General features: G+C 36.2%; 4 protein-coding genes across 5 annotated transcripts; 3 read left to right on the top strand and 1 right to left on the bottom strand.

Moving 5' to 3' along the window:
- The first annotated feature begins 719 nt into the window (after positions 1-719).
- On the top strand, positions 720-5136 carry LOC145602038 (glutamate receptor 3.6-like). The gene is made up of 6 exons (XM_081658147.1): positions 720-1550; positions 1650-3004; positions 3093-3370; positions 3607-3638; positions 3735-4141; positions 4477-5136. Exons 1-6 carry the CDS (start codon positions 1277-1279, stop codon positions 4843-4845), a joined length of 2715 nt encoding a protein of 904 aa, XP_081514273.1. The 5' UTR covers positions 720-1276; the 3' UTR covers positions 4846-5136.
- Positions 5137-6774: 1638 nt separating this feature from the next.
- LOC145601725 (serine/threonine-protein kinase/endoribonuclease IRE1a-like) lies at positions 6775-14584 on the bottom strand. The gene is made up of 7 exons (XM_081657789.1): positions 14193-14584; positions 12865-13096; positions 10536-11947; positions 9941-10113; positions 9202-9448; positions 7628-7931; positions 6775-7099 (listed from the first exon to the last, which is right to left on the bottom strand). Exons 1-7 carry the CDS (start codon positions 14324-14326, stop codon positions 6953-6955), a joined length of 2649 nt encoding a protein of 882 aa, XP_081513915.1. The 5' UTR covers positions 14327-14584; the 3' UTR covers positions 6775-6952.
- Positions 14585-16163: 1579 nt separating this feature from the next.
- LOC145601687 (thioredoxin-like protein YLS8) lies at positions 16164-18286 on the top strand. The gene is made up of 2 exons (XM_081657745.1): positions 16164-16304; positions 17754-18286. The coding sequence occupies exons 1-2, from the start codon at positions 16185-16187 to the stop codon at positions 18060-18062; spliced, it is 429 nt and encodes a 142-aa protein (XP_081513871.1). The 5' UTR covers positions 16164-16184; the 3' UTR covers positions 18063-18286.
- Positions 17979-22202, top strand: LOC145601686 (uncharacterized). Of its 2 annotated transcripts, none has more exons than XM_081657743.1 (7): positions 17979-18071; positions 18322-18357; positions 18442-18506; positions 19499-19876; positions 19977-20036; positions 21212-21289; positions 21392-22202. In XM_081657743.1, the coding sequence occupies exons 3-7, from the start codon at positions 18491-18493 to the stop codon at positions 21961-21963; spliced, it is 1104 nt and encodes a 367-aa protein (XP_081513869.1). In that variant the 5' UTR covers positions 17979-18071; positions 18322-18357; positions 18442-18490; the 3' UTR covers positions 21964-22202. The 2 variants fall into 2 exon arrangements, with proteins under 2 accessions (XP_081513869.1, XP_081513870.1); XM_081657744.1 differs by having other exon boundaries at positions 19502-19876.
- Positions 22203-23298: the final 1096 nt, after the last annotated feature.

The raw sequence follows: 23298 nt of genomic DNA on the forward strand, positions 1-23298 counted from the left end.
AATCAGCAACAGTATGTCAGTATTAACAAATAAGTACTAGAAGACATGGTGATTATATTATATTAATTGAATGTTTTTTTTCTCTAAGATCCTTTACAAACACCTTTGAGGAATTGTTAAAAGGCAGCCCTAAATCTCAATGCCAAAATTTCATATGAAAATATGAGATGACATCTAAATAATTCCTAACTAGTTACTACATAGTACTCTGTATGAAGCTACCAAACTCTCGTAACTCTTTCTATCTAATAAAGTTACTGTAACTTTTTCTATCTACTAAATCACTATAACTCTTTCTGACTTTCTATTTGAGGTAACTTTTAGCTTTACCGACTTTAAATGACAACTTTTAGTGTTACCGTTCTTACCTTACCAAAAAGGTTTAGAATTCGTTTCTTATTGAGCCTTTGCATCTTCTTCCGAGTGATATCCACTAGTGAATGAGAATTTTGTAAAAGAAATCAAAATCAGTCCCTTCACTCAAATGACTGAAATAGACTATTCCTAAGATGAATTATAGGTGTATGTGCAAAAGAAAATTCAACATGAACTATTTTGTGTACATTTGTATGAGATGCAGGACCATCAAACAATTACATCAAGAAACCTCCAAAAATTTAGTGCACACCTAATTTTTCCAAAAATCTTGTGATATTGTACTACAAGTCAATTTTAGTCATCTACCCAAAAAAAAAAAAAAAAAAAAAAAAAGAAAAAAAAAATGCAATGTTTTACACATTTAGAGGTGGAGGAGTATCAACAACTACAAGATGCTCTACTTCCTTTCTTCTCCCTTCTTCCACGCAAAGTCAAATCTGAATTACAGTCTTGAAATCCAACATCATATCAATGTGGAAGTTGCTTTCTTCCAAGAAAAATACCTTTTGTTGTTTTACAACTTACAAATATTCCACCACTTCCTCCATTAGTGGACCCACTTTTATATGCCCTTCATTATTCTCCAATTTTCTTTTGCTTTCATCTTTGTAACCACATGTACTTAGAAGTTAGAATCTACTTTACTTGTTTAGAATTTCTGAATTAAACTTTATCCAAATTTGGCAATTTTTTAAGGTAAATGTAGCAATTTTTATTTTATTTTTTGGTACTCTATTCATCTGGGGTTTCTTTATTCTTTATGTAATAGATTTATGCATTCTTAGTGATGTTATATTCCTTTCTATTCTAGAGTCTTATAAAGATGAAAAATTGCAGGTGAAGAACTTGTTATTTTAATTTTCATTAGTAATTAAATTAGTGTTTACCCACCAAGATTATGAGGGTATTGTGGGTGTTTTCGCTATTGTTGGTGTTGAAATTGGAGAATGGGTTATTTTTTGCAAGTGGGGTTGGTACTAATTTTTCAACTAGACCTAAAAAAGTGAATATTGGAGCAATTTTATCCTTTAATTCTACAATTGGTAAAGTTGGAAAAGTTGCAATTCAAGCTGCAGTGGATGATGTTAATTCTTCCCCAGAAGTTTTGAATGGAACCAAGCTCAATATTTCAATGCAGGATTGTCAGACTGGCTTTCTGGGGATTGTTCAGAGTAAAGTTTATATACTCAATTTGATCTTTTATTGGGTATTTGATTCTTGTTTTATTTTGATTGTTTATTATCTGATGTTTTTTTTATGTGTTTTTTCAGCAATGACATTTATGGAGAGTGATGTAGTGGCAGTAATAGGTCCACAGTCATCTGTAATAGCTCATGTAGTTTCTCAGGTTGCAACAGGACTGCAAGTCCCTTTGCTCACCTTTGCAGGCACAGACCCGACCCTGTCGTCTATCGAGTATCCGTTCATTGTCCCGACTACTCTGAATGATCTATTCCAAATGGCTGCTATAGCAGACATTGTGAACTACTATGGATGGCGGGAAGTGACTGCAATTTACACTGATGACAACTACGGAAGAAATGGGGTCGTGTCGTTAGGTGATGAATTGGCTAAGAGGCAGTGTAGGATAAGCTACAAAGCAGCTTTAAGCCCTGAGCCAACCATAGATGACATTAGGAGTGTGTTGTTTAAGGTGATATCAGAAGAGTCTAGGATTCTTGTTCTGCATACTTATGACAAATTTGGTCTGCAAATACTTGAGGTGGCTAGCTCTCTTGAGATGTTAGATAATAATTTTGTTTGGATTGCAACGCGGTGGCTCACTGATGTCATAGATACAGATTCTCCTCTATCTGCCAATGCACAGAATAATATTCAAGGGATAATTACCCTGAGACCTCACACACCCATTTCACAGCCTAAGAAAAACTTCATGGCTCGGTGGAGCAATTTGGTTAGAAAAGCGGATAGGAATGCCTCATTTGGATTGAATACTTTTGGTCTTTACGCGTATGATACTGTGTGGATTCTTGCCAATGCTCTAGATGCATTTTTTGCTCAAGGGGGAAACATATCATTCTCAGATTATTCAGCCTTAAATCATCTGAAGGGCAACAGCAACTTACACCTTGATTCCATCCGTAGTTTTGATGGAGGAAACCTCCTAGTCTCCAGCATATATCAAGTCAATATGACAGGGTTGACAGGCCATATTCAGTTTGATAAAGACAGATATTTGATCAATCCTTCTTTTGATATCATCAATGTGGTTGGAACAGGTCTTTATACAATAGGATATTGGTCAAACAATACAGGTTTATCAGTTAAGCCACCAGAAGATCAACACTCTAAACCACCTAACCTAAGTCATCGGCTATTAAGTGTGATTTGGCCTGGGAAAACAACTGAGAAGCCTCGTGGATGGGTTTACCCCAACAATGGGAAGGTTCTCAGGATTGGAGTTCCTCGCCGTGTTACTTACCAAGAATTCGTATCATGTTTAGATTCGACAGAACGCACAAATTCATGCACAGGATACAGCATTGATGTGTTCACTTCTGCTTTGAATTTGCTTCCGTATGGTTTTTCTTATACTTATATCCCTTTCGGAGATGGGAAGAATAACCCAAAAATCGACGATCTTATTGAGAATTTGGCTAGAGGAGTAAGTGCATAATGTTTGATTTCTCTTAACTTTATACCAATATACAAAAGTACATGGTCTTAAAGCCTTTTTTTTTGTCTTACTGCAGGTGTTTGATGCTGTAGTTGGTGACATTGTAATTACCACCAAAAGAGCAAGATTAGTAGATTTTACACAGCCTTTTGTTGAGTCAGGTCTTGTTGTTGTGGCCCCTGTTAAGACCAAGGACTCCGATGCCTGGGCTTTCTTGTGGCCACTAACTCCAAAGTTGTGGTGTGTTACTGGTTTGTCTATCATCGTGTTGGGAATTGTCATATGGATTCTGGAGCATAGGTTCAACGATGAGTTCCGTGGCTCACCTCAAAATCAAATAAAAACAGTGTTATGGTTAGTGCTATACAATGTTCCAAGTACTTTTTTTTGGGTTATTGAAGTCACTTTGAGTTGTCTCTCAATGCCACTGGTAAACAATCTGTTTTGAGGGGAAAAAGGCATGTTTTGTTTCTGCACAAGGAAAATGAAAAATGCAGGAAAGAAACGAAAATAAAGGTTTTTATGTCTTGCATGTTTCTGTTATATAACCAGAACTTAGTAATCAAATTGGATTATGCTTTTGAATGCAGGTTCAGCTGTTCAACATGGTTCGGTTCTCAAAGTAAGTGAAATAATTTGACAGTTTAGTAATTATGTCTTTCAGGTATGACTAAAATAAGAGCCCAACTAACATATGCTTATATTCTAACTTATGCAGGGGAAACTGCTCTAAGTGTGTTGGGTCGTATCGTGCTATTCATATGGATGTTTGTAGTTCTAATCGTGAAGTCAAGTTATACTGCAAGTCTGAGCTCTATACAAACAGTGCAAAAACTTGATTCCCCTGTCAAAGGGATTGAAAGCCTAATGAGGAGCAAAGATCCCATTGGATACCAAAATGGTTCATTTTCTGAAAGTTATTTGCATGATGAGCTTCACTTTCCTAAGTCTCGGCTTATTGCTCTTGGAGATGAAGACGAGTATGTGGAAGCTCTCAGAAAGGGCCCTAAGAATGGTGGGGTTGCTGCAATAGTTGATGATATGACGCGCATAGAAACCTTCCTTGCAAAGAGATGTGAATTCACTATCAGAGGTCAAAAGTTCACCAAAAATGGAAGGGGATTTGTAAGTACCTTTTTCCCCTTTGTTCTTTCTTAAAAGGCAAGCACAGAGTTTTAAATGCTTTTATCACTAATATTTTTGAAAGTATGTTGATGAAACTAATTAGTGAAATTAATAGCATTAGATCTATTTTAATTAGCACTTCATATTATATCTTATACGAGTTGTTTTTTTATCTATTTATTCTGATCTGAGTTAATGATGTTGAGAATAGTTCAACCTGAGAAACAGTGCTGGTCTTATAAAAGGATACAGATTTAATATGTGCTAGACAAAACTGCTAATTTCTAGTTCTATCTGTTGGATGTGGCTAAATAAAATAACTTTTCTTCCCTTAGGCATTTCCGCGAGGTTCTCCCTTGGCAGTAGACATGTCCACGGCCATATTGAAACTGGCAGAGAATGGTGACTTACAGAGGATCCATGATAAGTGGCTGAAGAAAAGTGCTTGCAGGTCACAGGATACTAAACTTACAGTAGACAGGCTAGACCTGAAAAGCTTCTGGGGTCTCTTCCTCCTCTCCGGCTTAGCTTGCTTTTTTGCTCTCATTTTATATTTTGCGCTTCTAGTGAGGCAGTACATGCGCCGTCAGCCACCCAAAGTGGACGAATCAGTTAACCAAGTGGACCAAACCCAACAGTCCACCTGTCTCACTACGTTCTTCGCATTTGTCAAAGAGAAGGATGAAGAAACCCAAACCTGTTAAGAATAGCTAGGTAGACAAAGGCGGCAGCGACAACTGGACCCTGGTACATAATCATTAATGTATATACCTGATATTCTAGCTCCTCAGTTTTTGATTCTACTGTGATCATTTATAAGTATGAATTATCTAAGAGAAGGTTTGACAAAAGTCAAATAACAAAGTAGTAGCGGCAGTTATGTATTAAAAGATGAAAAATCTTCATGTGAAAGAAATTGGTGCAAGAAATGCACCTATGTATATTGTATATCGAATCCGAGTTTATTAGAACAATACACATCACATTAAGTCTCATCCATACTCTTTGCAATGCTTGTTCCTTGTCATACCTCATCAGAGAAAGATATCCAATTGTAAAGTTGATGTAAAGAAGTAATAAAGCTCTGACTTTTACTCTTTAGGCACCTCTAAGGGTAAAATTAAAAAATTTTGTTTGTTTCTACATACCCTTTACTTTTTGGCCATTCTTATTCATTGAATAAAGATGAAATTGTCATTTACTTGTAGCTACCATTCGTAGATCAAGACCGATAAACACAAAATATGTGGGGGTATAATGTTTGAATGTAAACTAGGACAATGACAAGATGTACAAGTTAGATTGGTTTAAAACGCGAGAAAAGTCTGTGAGCCACAAAATTATATGTAATGTGAAGTAGCACTTCTATCAGTTTGTCCTATGAATTATATTATTAACCATTCTTAATTCTAGTATTCTACTTGCCCTGATATCATAATTTTATGCAGAAGTGGAGACAAAATAAAGCCACTATACTTGCCCTGATAACTTTGATTCTATGCAGAAGTGGAGACAAAACAAGTGGAGACATTGAGAACAAGTGACAAAGCTCATCTTCTGTCAAAAAATGACCTTTCAGTTTCTAAAGAGCTCAGCTCTTTTTTCTTGCTTTTTTATTGTGTGTCTGTGTGTGTGTGTGTGAGGGAAGAGATGGAGAGAATTACTAGTGCAATCCGCGGATTAAAACCAGATTGATATGTTCTTCGTCAGCATTACACGAACAAAGCCATTTTCTGGGCAGCAGCTAGAATACCCATGCCCCTTTAATCAATTATTCCATTAACTTTCCCTGTCAAAATTCTTTAAGTTTGTGCATTGTTGTTTAGAATTATAATCCATAAACTACACAGAAACATAAGAAATACTCGAAATTCTCTTTATACAGCAGAAAGGGCCATAAAGAGCTCATACTAGAAAATTAAGTAATCAATTGATATACATAACCAGATTTTAAACCAAGATAACATAAGAAATAACAAACTGTAAGAGAATTAACAAAGATAATTTAAGTGTGTGTGTTAAATGGATAATCTGATTAAAGAGTAAAGGGAACTGTGTACCTGCAATTAAACTGACTGGAAAGTGAAAACTCCTGCAGAAGACCTGAATGATGCTTGCAAGATCAGGTCGATTGAGATTGCAGATACAAATTTTGCACATTTAGAAATTACCTTCATTTCTTCTTTGCTGACCTTAGCATTAATTAGAGCCTTAGAGGCACTAATACAACCATAACCACCGAGCATGAGTCCCACCATCGTGTTTATCAATGAGGTATGTGGAAGATAAGACGTACACAACCTTACTCCTTACCAAAAGAAGCTGATTTGGAGAATATTTATGAGATGAAACAAGAGTTCTGAAAGAGAATTGGTTTTGAAATAATGACTAAAACAACAGTGAAACAATTTCTTCAGGGGTTGCATCTGGGCACCTAGAAATGATCATTTTTATCCAACTTCAAAACCAGGGCTCCAAAACAACTGGAGTGGCAGAAGGCAGAAAGAGAAAGTACTGATCAGATGGTCCAAATAGCCAGATGGAACACTCTTTCAAGTTTTCAGAAAACAGACAACAAAAGGAATAACAAAAGAAAAGGTGAAGCTTTGTGCTCCAAATTGACATAAATAATATAAATAAACCATTACATTACATCTTGCTATATAAATAATGTATTTAGTTGTATACATCAAAGGGCAATAGTATCAGGAATTTCATTTACATCTGAATTGTTTAAAGATAGTTGAATAAATACACTGATGTGAATATATACAGGCTACAACACTTGAATCCACTGTACTGCTAGGCAGCTCAAAGCACACTGTCTTGAATATATTTCTGAAACCATTTCTCAGATCTGCAGAATTTACTAATAACCTTATAAACTTCAATCAATAGTCTGGGAAATCTGTTCATGAAGTACTCATCAAATCCATCAGGGACTGATCCCAGAAGTCCCTGAAATATCAATTAAAGAAGAAATAAGAACCAGAAAAATATAATAGAGGAGCAGAATTTGCAGAGTATATTCAGTAAGCAGATAAGAATTGCAAACCTCTTCTCAACCAGATTAAAAAAAAAAAAAAAAAAAGAAGAGTATTCAGGGAAAAGGAGTAGACAAGGCCATGAATGAAGATGATCAAAAGGCAACCTTCATCATTGCAAAAACGAACAACCAATGCAATTCTACCTGAATAATGCTTCAGTCCCATCTATGATCAAATCCTTAATTTGTCTCACAACTGAACATAACTACTGAGCTCCACATGATCAAAATCCTACTAGGGTGTAATCTAATACTATTAATCTGCTCACACGTGACTGCATAAATTACTTTACTCTGGCATTGTAAATTCATAGATCTATTGTAATATTTCTAATATCTACCCCCCCCCCCCCCCCAACAATAAGAAAAAAGAAAATGTTGCATGAATAGACATCAAGAAAACAGGATGAAGATTATATTTCACAAAGTGGAAGCTGTACCTGAATGTCAGCAGGCAGCTCTCGATAATGATTCAGCTTATTTCGTATGACACGCAGCAGGTCTCGGACACTCTCATACTTGTAACGTCTGTAACGGCCAATATCATTGATAAATTGTGGCTCCAGCTTTATATTCCATTTGGTACCTATAGCTGTAGGAGCAATACTTTCCAAATCTTTTAAGATACTTGAATTTGCCTCTCTGTCTTCTAATTCAACTCTATCACTAGCATCATGTAGAAATGATAAGCGCATTTCACTATTCCAAAAGAATGGATGGTGTAGAACTTCTGATGCTAAAGGCCTGACAACAATGAGAATTTAACTATGTAAGAGAAAGATCAATCAAAAGATAAAAAGTAAAAAGGGGATAAGACAGGTCCAAGATAAGGCTAATTAACTAATTAACTTCCAGCTTTGTACCTTTGTTTAGTTCAAGAAAATAAACAAGATCTATGTCTAATTGGAATCATTTAGGAAGCTAGAAATGAGGTGAGAACAACAGATCCCTTCTTTGTGTTTGCTTAAAATTTTGTATGATCTTACTAGGTCAAACCCATTACCATAAGTCCTACCACATTCCCCAAAGTTCTTCACCCCCACTTTGTAGTTTGGGGTGAGGGAACCCATCATCGCCAAGGACGCCAGCACCCATCACGACTATGGTACCACTTCCACATCTCAACAATATGGTCACCTAAAACCACAACACTGCCTTAAGGAACCACTATCCAATCACAATTAGTGACAATCACTACCCAACAATCCAATCCAATCCCAGCTTCAACACAAGATTTTTGCATGAACTTAGGAGTTGGAACCAACAATGATTAGAGATAGTAGGTGGATTCCATCCAACATCTACCATGTTGGATCCTTTCAGTCAAGTTGGATCTGAAAACAACTTCTCCCTCTAACCAGGTGGAGATGGCTGTGAAGAGTATTGATGGACATATAGGATGGGCAGGGTGGTATGAGGAGGTGGTTGGACTGTACAGGATGTGTGACATGCTTCTCAGCTATCATCTGTGGTGTTGGTCCTGGAGGCTGTTACACTAAAGACGGTGGCAATAAAAGTAGTTGAGAAGAATTATGAAGATGGGAAGGCGGGGGGGGTGGGGGTGGAGTATTATGTCAGTATGGGTTGGTGTACAAAATAATCTCATAAAGAATAAATAAGGGTAAAAAAAATAATAATATTAACTGCTTCCCCATTTGCAACTGAATTCAGTTCTTCAATAGTAAAAGCATAGTATTGAAAACCAAGTTATTGATGCGAGCATAAATTTACTTACTTTCAATGTCAAAGCATAGTATCAATGTTCAAAGATTTACTTACTTTCAAGGCAACTTTAACCTAGAGATAGCAATCTATTTCAGATAAACTTTATATGTGGAATATATATGTACGTCATGAGAAAGGTAATGGTAAGGTCAAAAGACAATGATTGCACACAACAAAGTGAACAACAAAGGATTGTAAATTAGGCACATGCTAAAATCCCACCATAGTCAATAGAAAATAATCCAAGAAATACATGTTTGGTGGAAGTGCTAAACCACATTGAACTCACCTCATTCGAGGGTTTGGTTGCAGTAAACGAGAAAAGAGATCATGTGCTTCTGGCATATCCTCCACCAGATTAAAATCCACCCGATTCCTGATGATATTGATATCACGTTCGAATCGATCACCGAAAGGATGTCTGCCACCAGTAACACAGTAAAAGAGGACACAGCCTAAGCTAAACATATCCAAAGCCCGTGTTTGGCGTTCATGAAGTAACTGTTCAGGAGCTTGCCAACCGGAACTTCCATTACCTAGTCATTAGGCATTAGTCAGAAAAGACTCAAGTAAGTTTACGAACAAATGCTTGATATACAACATAGTTTACTCCTAGCAAATCAACTTGGATACAAGTATATCCATATAGACTCAAGGGGAATTCCTCCTAAAACCTCTACACGATTATCAAATTCTTTTCAATCCGGGGCATGCTGAAAAAGTATACAATAAAGGTCTCCAGTAGCACCATTAAAGATACAACATACAAGTTGAATAAACATGTTCATATAGTTTGTAGAGCTAACATTTCATGCAGTAAATACGCACAACAGTACATGTGTGGATAAATGCCAAATACTTTATAGAGTTGATCAACTGGTCGTATGACTTCTAATTGAAGTAAATGGTAAAGATAATGAATTGCCAAGTAGATAGACCTATCCCACAACCTTTTTTGGAGATGATGCGTGATACATATAAAGCAAGTCAGTGCAAACACTACAGAAGCAATAGACCAGACTTCCTACCAGTGGTATGATGACCTAAAGAAGACATATCTGCAGGAAGCCTCTTGCTGATCCCCATATCAGAAAGCTTTGCACAAAGGGATTTTTCCTTGTTTATCAGTACATTTTGTGGTTTTATGTCCCGGTGAATTATTCCCAGTTCATGCAAATGAACAAGCCCAAAAACCACATCCCTGCATTAGAAACCAACACATAATAGAGAATCCAACATCAAAAATCAAATAAAATGCAAAGATGTCAGAAAGTTACTAGATAACACCAAACTCCTAAAAAAAATGATCCAAATTTCATTATTGAGCTAATGCATCAAATTGCAAACCTATTGCACAATGGCTTTCTTAAGTATCCATGGTACAAAAGGTGGTTATTGGCAGCAGAATCCTTAAAATATTATGCAATAAGTTTCAACTTTCAGTTAAGATTAGGTTCTTAAATCTCCTTAAGGTGAAACATATACCAAACCAAACACTTCCCATTAATGCAAATCTACCACTCATGTATAAATCAAAATAGTTAATCAATACTCAATATTTGACTGAACTTAGCACGGATTACAGCATTTAAATATGCATGATAGGCAAGAGTTAGTTCAAACCTCATTAGTTTTATCAATAAGACAGAAGGATAGCCATTGTCTTTCCACAATTTAATGTCTTGCATGGTCGCCTTCACAGAAATCAACCTGGCTTTGTACTCTGCCCTTTCACGCAATGATTTGTCATACACAGACATAGAGTGATAGGAGGGATCCGTATATGACTCAATAAGATCATTTAAACTGCAACAACAAAATTCGAGAGAAAGATATACAAAATCATGGTCATGCTCCACACCATGCCATCGAACAATATTCGGATGACGGTCAGATGCAATAAGGTTTTGAATTTCTTTAAAGGCCACATCATGATGAGCCTGAACCAAGCGCTTCACAGCCACTTTCCTTCCTTCATAAGCCCCCTCATATACAACAGTACCATTGCTTCCTATCGCAATTACTCTATTGGATACAAACAGTTTATTAATTGTGTGTCCATCTGTCTCACCCTGCAAAAGACTATTGAGATTCGGCCAACATCTAACAGTCTTCTCATAATGCAGACCTTCCTCTAAGCTCGCTACGCTCTTCACTGATTTTCGAGATCTCTTCTTTTTGGAAGATACCGGCTGAGGAGTCAAACTAGACTCTACATCCAACTCAATATTTCCTGTTGCCACTGCATATTTTTTATGGTAAACAAAGCCAATGAGAAGGAGAGCAAGAAAGACACAATACCATGGAATATATCTCCTTTTTAGTATCCATAAACTGCCATGCCTCCCATGAGTTCCCGAAATAGATTCTAGAACTTCACGCGATGGGCGTAAATGGCTACGAGTTGGTAACAAGATCCCTTTCTTATGAGTAGATGAGAGTTTATCATCATTATGCTGTGAAGGAAGAATTTGACTTGGAGAACCAACTGGAAGCATATTATGGTCGCTCATGGGACCAGGTAAGCCATCTAGTTTAAGAAAGTACTCAAACATACTCTGCTTGCGAAAACGGCGTACGGGAAATTCAAATTCGCAAGGAAATGAGACAGTCCTAAGAGCATCAGAAACAGAACCCAGTTTATGGTCCAAATTCATCAAAGCTCCGTCAAGCAACTGATCAGTCCCTCTACATCGAACTTTGGCTTTAAAAAAGCCAACCGTTAGATTCCACAGTAGTTTGTCAAATGCTTTAGTTGTAAGTGAATAATCTATTCTTTCAATGTATAGCTCCACATCAGAACCTTTCGCACTTGAAGAGCTAGAAGTTTCTAAATCACTTCTTCCCTCAGCAGAGGAAGTCTCTGCACCCCATTGTGGCACCTTTCTGGATAAAGATTTTCCATAATCATGAATGAGTTTTCCGGACCAAGGATCAACCTTGAAAACTGTAGAATGCATAGATCCTATAGTAACTTCATCATCCTCATATATTGGTGTTTTATTCACATAATCTTGGATAGTACCTTCAAGTTTCTGCACAGAGAAAAAACTTTGACTTTCTGTGTGAATTGATCAGTTATGCCATGATATACAAAGAACAGTAGTATACAAACAACAAGAATCTGAAAAATTTAAGAATTGCAAAACCTCGTCAACAATTTATGCTTCACTTAATTCTGTGTTCTTGATTGCAAAAAAAAATAAATAAAAAAAATAATAAATAAAAAAATAAAATAAAATAAATTATAATTACATAAAAGAGAAGAGAAAGACAAGTAATCCATGCTTTGATATCAGATTTTGAAAAACGAAAAAACGCCTAGTAAAATTTGTGTCTTCTCCTTCCCATATATCTCTATCTTGAATTTCAGTTTGGATTGGAAAGGCTAAAGCTGTTCAAGACCTTTCAATTGCCAAATGTTTGGCAGGAATAAAGGCAATTGAAAATTCAATAAATTCTCAGCAGGCACCTTTGTATTACTTTGAAGATACGAAATTGAATACGGTGATGCAATTCCCTTAATTCATATAAATTCGCACATGTCGTGGATTCTACGTACAATTTTCCACTGAGTTATTTTCAATTACATAAAGAGAGATATAACCTTGAGACCTTAATCACTATCATAAACCTCACCTCAAACCTCCCAATAAAATAAATAAATAGATAAAAACATAAGAATTTCTGCTCGCAGAATAGATCTTTGGCAGCCATAGCATCATCATCATATTATAAAAGTTCAGAGCAAACAAAAGTACAAAGCTCTTCAGCTTATATTGCTAAAGAATCAAGTAAAACTACAAGCATGCACCATCAACCTAGCAAAAAGATTTAAAGTGAAAATCCAAGTGACATACTATATGATATATAACTGGGGATGCCATAATGGTTAAACAAGCACATTTATATAGCACGAGAAGGCTAATGAGGGTTAGAAAATGTGACCAACCAGTTTTCCATAGTCATAATTCAGATACAACTCCCAGTCATCTCCACAGTCCATAAAAGAATATCTACTGCGTCCCACTGCTTTATTGTTTTCACCATCTTCTTGGATTGGAGTGTGATAAGACGCATAAATAGGAGGCCCTGATAAGAAAGACCAAAGAATTTTTCTAGAATCACTATCTATCAAATAGACAGTGCCATTAAGGGCAGCTACTAACTCCAAATCTTGTGTCCTGCAAAAATATGATAAACAAAATATAAGGGATTTTGAGGGGAAAAAAAAAAAGTAAAAGGAACTACTAGTATTAGATGGTGAAAAAGTTCCGTTCCCATTCCTTTTGTTTGTCTTTTAGGAAGGGTTCAATACTAGATGAACACCATACAGGAGGCATTAAAACTTTATAAGCCCGGGAAGAAACAGGTTTTTCATTTAAGTGTTCTGCTGAAAAAATAAGTTAATTCAGCATCATTGCCACAATGTCAACAGTAAAATATGGTTTTTCATATAGTAATGCTAGTTATACTACACATAATGGCAAGTGGAAGAGAAGCAACAGTAATATATGGAGCCTGGTCATATGCTAAGAAAATTGTCATGATAAACTGTGATGATTTACAAGATAACATGACTACTGAGATATTTGTAGATAACAAGTAGAACCAAACAACACATACAGATAATCTTCTTGTTCTAGAGTTCTTAAATTACAAAGAGCAAATTTTTAAATCAATTCCTCATCAACCATACAAGTACAGGCATCACGTTAGCTTTAAGCCGAGCCCCTTCCTCGTTCACTGAAATGAGCTAAATAACTACACTACATATCAATGCAACTTGATAAACCCGAATCATAAAACATCAATTTGACATACTGATCACAGCTTTACGCCCAAATGACCCAACTGACAGCATATAACCAGAAATGCCTCGATAGAAAGAAACAACTACTTCTATTTTCATTACAATTCCTTAATCCCTCCAATCAAATAGACCCGATCGTGGTAAAATGTAATCATAAAGCCAAAACGACTTATATATTCAATACTATCGGCAATCATGTTCAAATTACACCAGAAAAAGTCACTCCTAAGCAAAATTCTATGAATAATTACTCTTCCTGTTTTGGGTTCATAAAGAAGGGTTTGTCTCAAAATTTGAAATTGTCTATGATTACAACCACAATCACACACCCCTAATCACAAATTCATTCTTACAAAAAACCCAATTAAAATTTAAATGAATACTATCTAATCATGCAATAATTCCAAAACACACATAAATAGCAATGAATCAAACAATAATCAAAACGCAAGGAGAGAGAAACTAACGGAGCAAGAGAAAGCGGTTTTCGTCCGGCAGGACGGTGAAGGGACAACTCATTAGCAGAAGAGGATAAAACGACGACGGTTGACAAAGAAAGAGCAACGATGAAGAAAATGAGGAATTCAAACCTCTGATTCATTGAAAAGGGTTGAACACTGATCAGTGTTGATGGGATTAGATGGATAATTTACAGAAATTTTCATAGAAATGGGGGTTTGGTGGGGTTGAAGAAGGAGGGAGGAAAGAGATTCGAAGCTTGAAATGAAAATTCAAAGGTTGCCTCGAAATTCAACGTTTGTGTTAGTTGTCGTAGCCAAAAGGTTCCTGTGTTTCTTTGGCGTTGCATTGTTTGCCTCATTGCCTGTGGTGTTTGGGTTTAAGTTTTTTTTGAGAGAAGACAAACACGTAATTTCAATCAAAGATTCTTAATTTGGATCACGTCTATCAGTCTATTGGTTAAAATTCCGTGCAATGCATGCTAAATAATTTTGACAATAATATTACAATATATAAAAGATATTCAGAAATATTTCATTTGGGTATTTATGGAATGGAGTTGTCAAACTGGAAAGAAAATATCATAAGGTATAACTAGTTTACTTAAAGAATTTGAAAAAAACAAAAGAGAGAGAGAAGCAAAAAAAAAAAACAGACAGGTTAATAGATAGATAGTTACATGTATGGGTAGTTAATAGATAGATAGTTACAAATATGGATTATGACTAGCCCCGTTCCTTGCTATTGGGAGAGGGCCAAAGGGGTGAATATAGTCTTGTCTTAATGTCAGGTCATGTTGGGTTAATCACCATGTAATTTTGGTGTCATAATATTGAATCTTACTCCGTAAGTCCGTATGTATTTTAGGTGAAAAAGTCATTACCCCTCACTTTCACTTTTATTAGTCTACTAAGGTGGAAAATCATTACCCCTCACTTTCACTTTTATTAGTCTAATATTTTGTACATCTGTATTAATAAAATCGTACGTGTTGATATTGATAATTAGCCACGTAATTTTAATCAAAGATTGTTAATTTGGATAATGAGTATCGAGCTTTGATGGGGTGCGACTCCCTATTCCTTGCTACGGGTATTGGGTGAAGGGTGAAGCATACGGGTCTTGTCTTATTGTTGGTCATGTTGAATCTTATGTGCTTTAGGGTGAAGATTCATTACCCCTCAATACACAAGTCTCACTTGCAAATCTAGTTTTATACATGTATTAATAATAAAATCATATGGTTGATATTTGATGAAGGTCATTTTTCTTACCAAAGTAATCTGTGTTATAAAAAATAATTATACCATAGATTACTGTAGAAAAAATAGACTTGATCAACATGGACCTTGCTCGATTTTAGGCGAGCCATAGGCATAAAATTGGGCCTCAAGTCGGGTCGAGCTCAACCCGACCTATCTTTTTTGGGCGGGCCTTTGACAAGTATATACTATCCTTGTTTTTTTAGTTGACACGTTATGACTTTAACACTATTCAAACGATCCTCTTTGACCATATTTTATGTTTTATTCGTAATGAAAAATATAATCATATGAGATCTTGTTAGATTCGTCACGATATATATTTTCAAAAGATCAACTTTTTATAATTTTTACTAATCGGTAATTAAAGATATTAATGATTGAAATTGTGCACGTGTAAACAAAAAAAACATAGGAAGTATATTACACTTTTTTACTACTCGTAGTTGTTTTTTTGGTTCGACCCGGAATACCCCAAAAAGCCCCCTCTAGATCAGGCCAAAATTTACGGGTTTGGATAAGCATTTTCGATCCGAATCTTGGCCAAGTTTAAGATGGGATAGTTTTTAGCCTTAGGCCCGGCCCACCCGAATGATCACTTTTGAAAAAGTGATACTCTTCTAGAGGTTTCTGGTGATGGTGAACACTTGGTAACAGACTGTTATAAATAGGAAGTGAAGGTCCAGAAAATTCCAAATTTCCGCAGTTTCACAGAGAAAGAGGAGAGAGAGAGAGAAAATGTCATACTTGCTGCCGCACTTGCACTCAGGCTGGGCCGTCGATCAGGCCATCCTCACCGAGGAAGCGCGTGTCGTCATCATCCGTTTCGGCCATGATTGGGATGACACTTGTATGCAGGTACTCCTCTCATTATTTAGTACACAAAATCAATTTTCCAACGTGATTAGATTAGCATGTTAAAGTATTGAAATCATAGTTTGTTATTAGTAATTGATTACATATTTCACATCAATTTTGTTAATTTCAAAAAATCGTTGGATTTGTTAAGAGTTTGAAGAAATTGATGTAATAGGTGTAATCAAATTTGGGTATACTGCAACAACAACAAAATTAGGGTTCGTTGTAAGACCCATTTGTAAAAGTTATATTCTAATTTATACTTGGTAGTTGAATTGATTGAATACTACAGTAGAACAGAGCAACCTGATTGCAAAAAATGATATTTAGGTTTAATAAGTGGAGTAGTTTATTGACATGAGCATAGATTATAATTCTCTCTTTGTTAGTTAATTACTAAATTACTTGCACAATTATATACAGTTTGTGTATATTGATCATGTTTATGAGTCTCATAACTTCATAAAATAGCTGTCTAATTGTCCATATTAAGCTGGTACATACAGATAATGCAATCAGCTCGATTTCATGGGTATAAATGTATAATATTAAGTGCTATTGCTGCTGGTCTTGTTAAAAGCTGTCTTTAGTTATTCCCATGATTCTCACTATGTAATTTACAAATACCCTATTACTGATGGGTTTAGTTCATGCCTAAACTATATTATGTAGTATGATGTTTGTAGATGTTGCTAAGATTTTGTAAATGGGTAAGACTGTAAGAGGCTATTAACATGGTTTCGTTTGCAAACTTGTTGTTTATACAATCATCCGTCAAGTTCTAATCTTCATCTTTGCTATTTTATTGTGTGCTGTAAGCTTGGTAAATACAACTATGCACTAGTATAATATAAGCATTGAGTTTGACATTTGCAATGGCTTATTACTCATGCTAACCTTCGTTATAGAATTACCCCTCCTTGGAGGTACATTGATATGATCCCTCCTTTTTTTTTTGTTGGTAGCTGAATGTTCAACTTTTATGGATCTTCAAATCTTGATTCGTTTGCCATTGGTTCATGATTATATCTTAGCCTAATTTAAGTCCATTAATCTTAATTGATTGAGAATTTGAGATTTATCATATTATAATTTGATACTTTCAAGTATTTGTACATATCTCGTACAGGGCATTATAGAGGTAAAAAAAATGAGTGAGAATCACCCATTTTGTATCTGAATGTCTGTGCCATTCCCATTGATGTCTTTGTGGAAATAAAATACTTACCTTCTATCGTTCCCCTTCACATCATCTTATCGTTTCTTTTTCAGTGGCCTTGATTAAAGGGAACAGCTGATCTTCAACGGAAGGTAGACTCTTTATATATGTTTTTAACAGTGTTGTTATAATTTGTGGAATTGGCTGGTGGTGTTACATGTTTCTGAAGTTACTAGAATGTTACAACATTGGATCTTTTTGTCGTGTGAACTTATTTTGGCCTGTTTCAGATGGATGAAGTGCTGGCTGCTGTGGCGGAGAAAATAAAGAACTATGCAGTGATTTATGTAGTGGACATAACAGAGGTGCCTGATTTCACCACAATGTATGAGCTCTATGATCCATGCACGGTCATGTTCTTTTTTAGGAACAAGCACATAATGATAGACCTTGGTACTGGAAACAACAATAAAATCAACTGGGCTCTTAAGAACAAGCAGGAGTTTATTGACATTGTTGAGACAGTCTATCGTGGGGCAAGGAAGGGTCGGGGATTGGTGATTTCACCCAAAGACTACTCAACCAAGTACCGTTACTAATTTGGTTAGGTGCACATTGGTTCTGTTGTAGCTTTTAGTGATTAAAATTGGGTTTTGTTTCCATAGTTCAGGTTCAGAGGCCGGGGTTTTTTAACCTCACAAACTGTTATGATTGTGGTGCTCTATTCTCCATTCTATATTTGTAATTATTGTAATTGCTAATCAATAAATCAAGCTAATCGCATAGCATACTTGTTTTAGGTGGCAAAATTTGTGTACTACGGAATTTTAAATTCATGTTTCTTTCTTCCTGTTACAGCGTGTCATATGGCTGGCCGGAGTTCTTCCCAGAAAAGTGAGTAATATAACTTGTTCAATTAATTGAATAAGCTATAGTGCTATACAACATACTGAGTTATTCAATTAATTTTTTGTTTAGGCAAATGAAGGGTGCATGTTAACATGATTAGGAGACAATTACCAACAAAATGTGTGATCCTAGTGGTAAGTAAAAAACATTTCAGCTTTGACTTTGTAGGTTCAATTCTTATTTGACCGCCTTTAGGGCGACCTTGTATCTTTTCCCTACTCTTTTGATTAGCCAGCTAATTCTTTATTATTTTCCTCCAAGTGTTTCTTAATTTCCTATTTTGGTGCAAATAATTTCTAATAGTATACAACTTTATATTTTTAATTCAATCGTCTAATTCAAAGCTTGTTATAAATTTTATAATCCTCAAATTTAGAGCTTGTTTTAATATTAGAGTTTGTCATGCCTCGCCTTAATGATTCAAACACCGATCATTACTTAAAGATTTAAAATTACTCCGTATTACTTAATCTTACTAATTAAAACATGTGTATTCCAACTTTAAACTAACAACAATTATAGGGTAGAGTTTGTAATAACTTTTAATAAGAAAGATTACCAACTAAAACTTGAATCCGATGTTTGCAACAGATATAACAGAATTTCATTTTCTAAAAAACGGTAATAACTGATTCCATTTCTGTTACAAAGTAGATGCTATTATTTTATTACTCGTATTATACTATTATTTATAATAGAAAAAAAAAATAAAAAGAAAAAAAAATGAAAGAAAGAAAGAGGTAATTAGTAAACCCAATTAAGATGTCGGGTGTAATGTGTCTATATATACCTGATATTTATACTTACAAAAGTGAGATCGAAACTCAGTAAAGTTAAAAGAAATTATTAGCAGAAAATACCCAACATAAGAAAATCGATCGAGCTCTCTGTAATGGCGGATGAAGAAATTGTTAACATCTTTGGTATACTTCATTTCTTCAACTTCTATTATATTTTTGTCTTCCTTAATTTTAGTACATAATTCATTTCTTCAATTATTTATTTTCTTTTTTGTATTTCATTTCTTGGATAGATTGAACAAAATGAAAACTAGTTTATCTTTATCCTAGTATTCATTTCATGGATATATTTTTTTAATTTCTCATCATTTTTGTTTGTTTTCAAGAAGCCGCCTCTAGGCAACACCCTCTGCAACGAAACGTTCTTCCTGGACCAAAAGGAGCATTCGAGTTAAAGGAGACCGAAGATGGTTTTTACATTCGTGTAGACATGCCGGGAACGATTCAGAGAAGTGTTAACGTTGATAAGGATGAAGATAACACTGAGGTTCATATTCGAGGCTACTCCATAAATATTGATGATTATTGTTATTGGCCTTTCTATGAATCACGTAGGTTTTACACTGGTACTATAAAAGTTGAATGTCATCAGAATTTTAAGCAAGTTTGGGTCAATCATGAAGTCAACAATGGTACCTGCAGAATCTTTATTGGTGGTGTTGATGATAATGCCTACCTCTCTTTTCGTCCTCCTAAGAACTCTGGTAGGTCTATCTGTTTTTATTTAATTTCGATGAAATAATGTTGAAATATAATTTTAATTTGTTTGTCCTAACATTATATATTTATTGTTTTTTGATGAAGGATCTTTTGAACCTCCTGTGTATGAAAACCATCTTAATAATCCGGACAAAGCTCGAATCGGTAAATTAATGAAGTACTTTCATGTACATACATAATCACATATATATATATAAGGAAAATTTCACAGTTGCTATCAGGGAAAGCACCCTATTTCACATTTTCTACCCCTTTAATTTTTTATTTTATACTACTACCACACAAACACACTAACTGTTACAATCACTACCACTTAACGGAATCCGTTAGGATTTCCGTTAAGTTTATTAAAAAAAATAAAAATAAATTAAAAAATTTAAAAAAAAATAAAAAAAAAACAAAAAATAAAAACCAGCCACCCAAAAAACCCTTGCCCTCCCCGTCAGCCACCCTCCCCCCTCCCCCTGCCGGCGGCCAGCGCCCAAAGAGGCGGCGGCCGGCATCGGAATCGAACCCCTCCCCTTCCCCACCCAAAACCGACAACCCTAAACCTTATTTCCCTGCCCGAAACCACCCTAAACGAGTTTTAGGGTTTCGCTTAGGGTGGTTTTGGGTGGCAGGGAATTGCGATTTGTGGCTGATAAAGCAACGCCGATGCGGCCGGAAAAGGGAACGGGGGACGAGGCCGGGGCTGGGATCAGGTTTTCGAGGGGAGGGGAGAGGGGCTGGGATCGAGGGGGTTTTCGAGGGGAGAGAGGCTGGGATCGAGGGGGTTTTCGAGGGGAGAGAGGGGGCTGAGATAGGGTTTTCAAGGGGGCTGGGAACGCAACGCCGGCGCCGACAGGGTGGGTGGTTGGAGTCGCGGGGTCAGGGCTGCTGCGAGAACGGGGAAAGGGAAGGGGGTTTCGTTGTGGTGGCTGGTCGGCAGCAACAAAGGGGTTCGCTGGTGGCTGGTTTGGTCGGAGTCATGGGAAGGGAGTCACGAATGGTTGGCTGGACGGTGAGTGGTGGTTGCGGTGGTTTGATGTTGAACAGCGGCGGTGGATTGACAGCTGGTGGAGTGGTGGGTGAGAAGAAGTGGTGGGTGGGAAGGAGTGGTGGCTGGACGGTGGTTGGGTGGTGGCAACGGAAATAGTAACGGTATCTGTCAAGTGGCAGTGATTTTTAAAAAATTCTGATTTAGGTGGTAGTAATATAAAATAAAAAATTAAAGGGGTAGCAAATGTGAAAACGGGTGCTTTCCCTGGTAGCAAATGTGAAATTTTCCTAAATATAATTATTAATCAAGCGTGCAATTTTTATTCCTTAAACCATCCTAGAGGGAGTGCAAGATGTTTTTATGCACAGCGTGAATTGCTGCTGCTGCAATGGCCGAAGGGGGTATATAGCTTTTAATGGTAATATAGTAATATTTTTCATCTTCGTTGCTAAAAAGTTATTTGTACATGTAGCATTGGATCTAATTACGTGTACGTGTCGTGTTATATATGATGGTGCAGGGCCATGGCACGAAGATGAGGATGGTCGTATTAACCCGTTCATTGATAGAGGAATGAAGGGTGTATTCGAGACCAAATTCGATCCGGTGGGCAAAGACTATTACATGTACTTCCGTTTGGATATGCCGGATTGCTCTGATAATTATTACAAAGTGGAAATAGGAGAAAAGTTTGTTGATATTGATGGGCCTAGAGACCCAACTGCAGAGTGTATACTGGATGATAATGGTGGACGTGAATATCGCTGTAGGATAACATTGAAGTGCAAATGTTGTTCATTTTATGCTGATCGTACGTGCAACGGGCATATACTCCGAAACGGGGTTTTAAGGTTATTACTCAAAATTAATGAGAGCAACAATAATCTGGTCATGATCGGTCCATCATCAGCTCCCGGCCATCACATTCGGTTGGAACGTGATGTACGGGACTGGGCCGCACCTGCCATGAGTCTCCACCGTCCTTTTGATGACCCCACTCCCGCCTCTGACGACCAGTGTTACACTACAGCTACGAACAATATGAACCGGACACACCTACGTCGACGCTGCCACCACGGTGCCAATAGGTGACATGTAGTTTGTTAAGCGCTAGGCCTGGATCCCGCCAACTCAAGTGTTCCATTCTGCTAGGTGTTTTTACTTTAGCTCTTTTTTTTTTTTAGGTTGTGATCTTTGTGAAGAGACAAAACTCTAATCTTCTATGCTAGTAGATCTATAACAAACAATAAGGAATTATAATTGGTGTTGCGTGCTATTGTATTTGTACATACTTCGTAACCATTACTCCGAATGAAGTAATTGACTGGACTGTGTGATGTGCTTGTTTCGTCTATATGATGAAAAGCTAGTTCTAATAACGATAATAACTAGTTAATTTCGTGTAATTTTATGTATAAACTATTATATCTTTTAGAAGTTATGCATACTGTCTAATGATAAAAGGAATTGGATATAAATGAAATACTTGACTAAGTTAATTAAAATAATTTATGTGATAATGCACTTGTCGTGCTCTTTATATAAATTTCTTTGATTGTTGCAAGTATTTTGGTACACGATAGAAGTGAATTGTCAAATCATTATAATTTGCCTTTGATTAAGTAAAAAAATTATATGTTATACGAGTACTCCTTACAATCACTAGAAGATGCATACAATGCAAAAGCTAGCACGAGTAGCACATGCCTAGGTATTATAATTAACAATGATTCTTCCTTTTTTCTAAAGTTGTGCTAGTATTTTAAGAGTAATACACGTTTAGTCGTAATATTCGCTGTAAATACTATCGTATATTTTACAATTGAACTAGTAGGAAAGAAACCTTCTAACTTTGGACACTTCGAGTTGAGAGTTCAATCGTACGAGGGGCACTTTAAGGATGGAGGTCCCCTACCTAGAGATGGCAATGGATCGGATTCGGATCGGGTGGAGCTTCACCTGCATCCATCCATTACTCTAATCGCTCCATCCACATCCATCCATCATCCGCTTCACCCATCATCCATATCCATCCGTCCATCATCCGCGGGTGAAACGGGTGGAGCGGATGACTAATGGATGAGTATTAAAGTTGAAAAAAAACTCATATAAACTTTAATATTTGGTTATTTGTACAATAGTTTGAAAAATTAATTTGCAACAAAAAATACATATAATTTTCTTGCACATTTCATATTTTATTATTAAAATTCTTTGATTAAAAAATTAATATATGTTAAATGGGTGGGTGGATTGTTAGCGGGTGAAAAAAGTATCATTCATATCCGATCCGATCCATCATCCGCTTCATCCATCACCCGCTTCTCATCCATTTAATTCGGATTTTCGTCCATTTATTTATTGCGGGTGGAGCGGGTTAGTGGATATCCACTTAATATTGCCATCCCTACCCCTACCTTTTGAGTT

This window comes from Chenopodium album, chromosome 21 (assembly GCF_948465745.1).
Source record: "Chenopodium album chromosome 21, dcCheAlbu1.1, whole genome shotgun sequence".
Taxonomy (NCBI): Eukaryota; Viridiplantae; Streptophyta; class Magnoliopsida; order Caryophyllales; family Amaranthaceae; genus Chenopodium; species Chenopodium album.

Excerpts from the sequence above, each read along its gene's own strand:
- LOC145602038 (XM_081658147.1), top strand. The coding sequence starts at position 1,277 with ATGAGGGTATTGTGGGTGTTTTCGCTATTGTTGGTGTTGAAATTGGAG. Across the intron at positions 3,005-3,092 it reads TTGAGAATTTGGCTAGAGGA|GTGTTTGATGCTGTAGTTGG; the intron begins GTAAGTGCATAA and ends GTCTTACTGCAG. Across the intron at positions 3,371-3,606 it reads CAAATAAAAACAGTGTTATG|GTTCAGCTGTTCAACATGGT; the intron begins GTTAGTGCTATA and ends TTTTGAATGCAG.
- LOC145601725 (XM_081657789.1), bottom strand. The coding sequence starts at position 14,326 with ATGAATCAGAGGTTTGAATTCCTCATTTTCTTCATCGTTGCTCTTTCT. Across the intron at positions 11,948-12,864 it reads ATTATGACTATGGAAAACTG|AAACTTGAAGGTACTATCCA; the intron begins GTTGGTCACATT and ends TTCTCTGTGCAG. Across the intron at positions 7,100-7,627 it reads AGCTGCCTGCTGACATTCAG|GGACTTCTGGGATCAGTCCC; the intron begins GTACAGCTTCCA and ends TTGATATTTCAG.
- LOC145601686 (XM_081657743.1), top strand. Across the intron at positions 19,877-19,976 it reads TCGTCCTCCTAAGAACTCTG|GATCTTTTGAACCTCCTGTG; the intron begins GTAGGTCTATCT and ends TTTTTGATGAAG. Across the intron at positions 21,290-21,391 it reads GGGGTATATAGCTTTTAATG|GGCCATGGCACGAAGATGAG; the intron begins GTAATATAGTAA and ends ATGATGGTGCAG.
- LOC145601687 (XM_081657745.1), top strand. The coding sequence starts at position 16,185 with ATGTCATACTTGCTGCCGCACTTGCACTCAGGCTGGGCCGTCGATCAG. Across the intron at positions 16,305-17,753 it reads GGGATGACACTTGTATGCAG|ATGGATGAAGTGCTGGCTGC; the intron begins GTACTCCTCTCA and ends GGCCTGTTTCAG.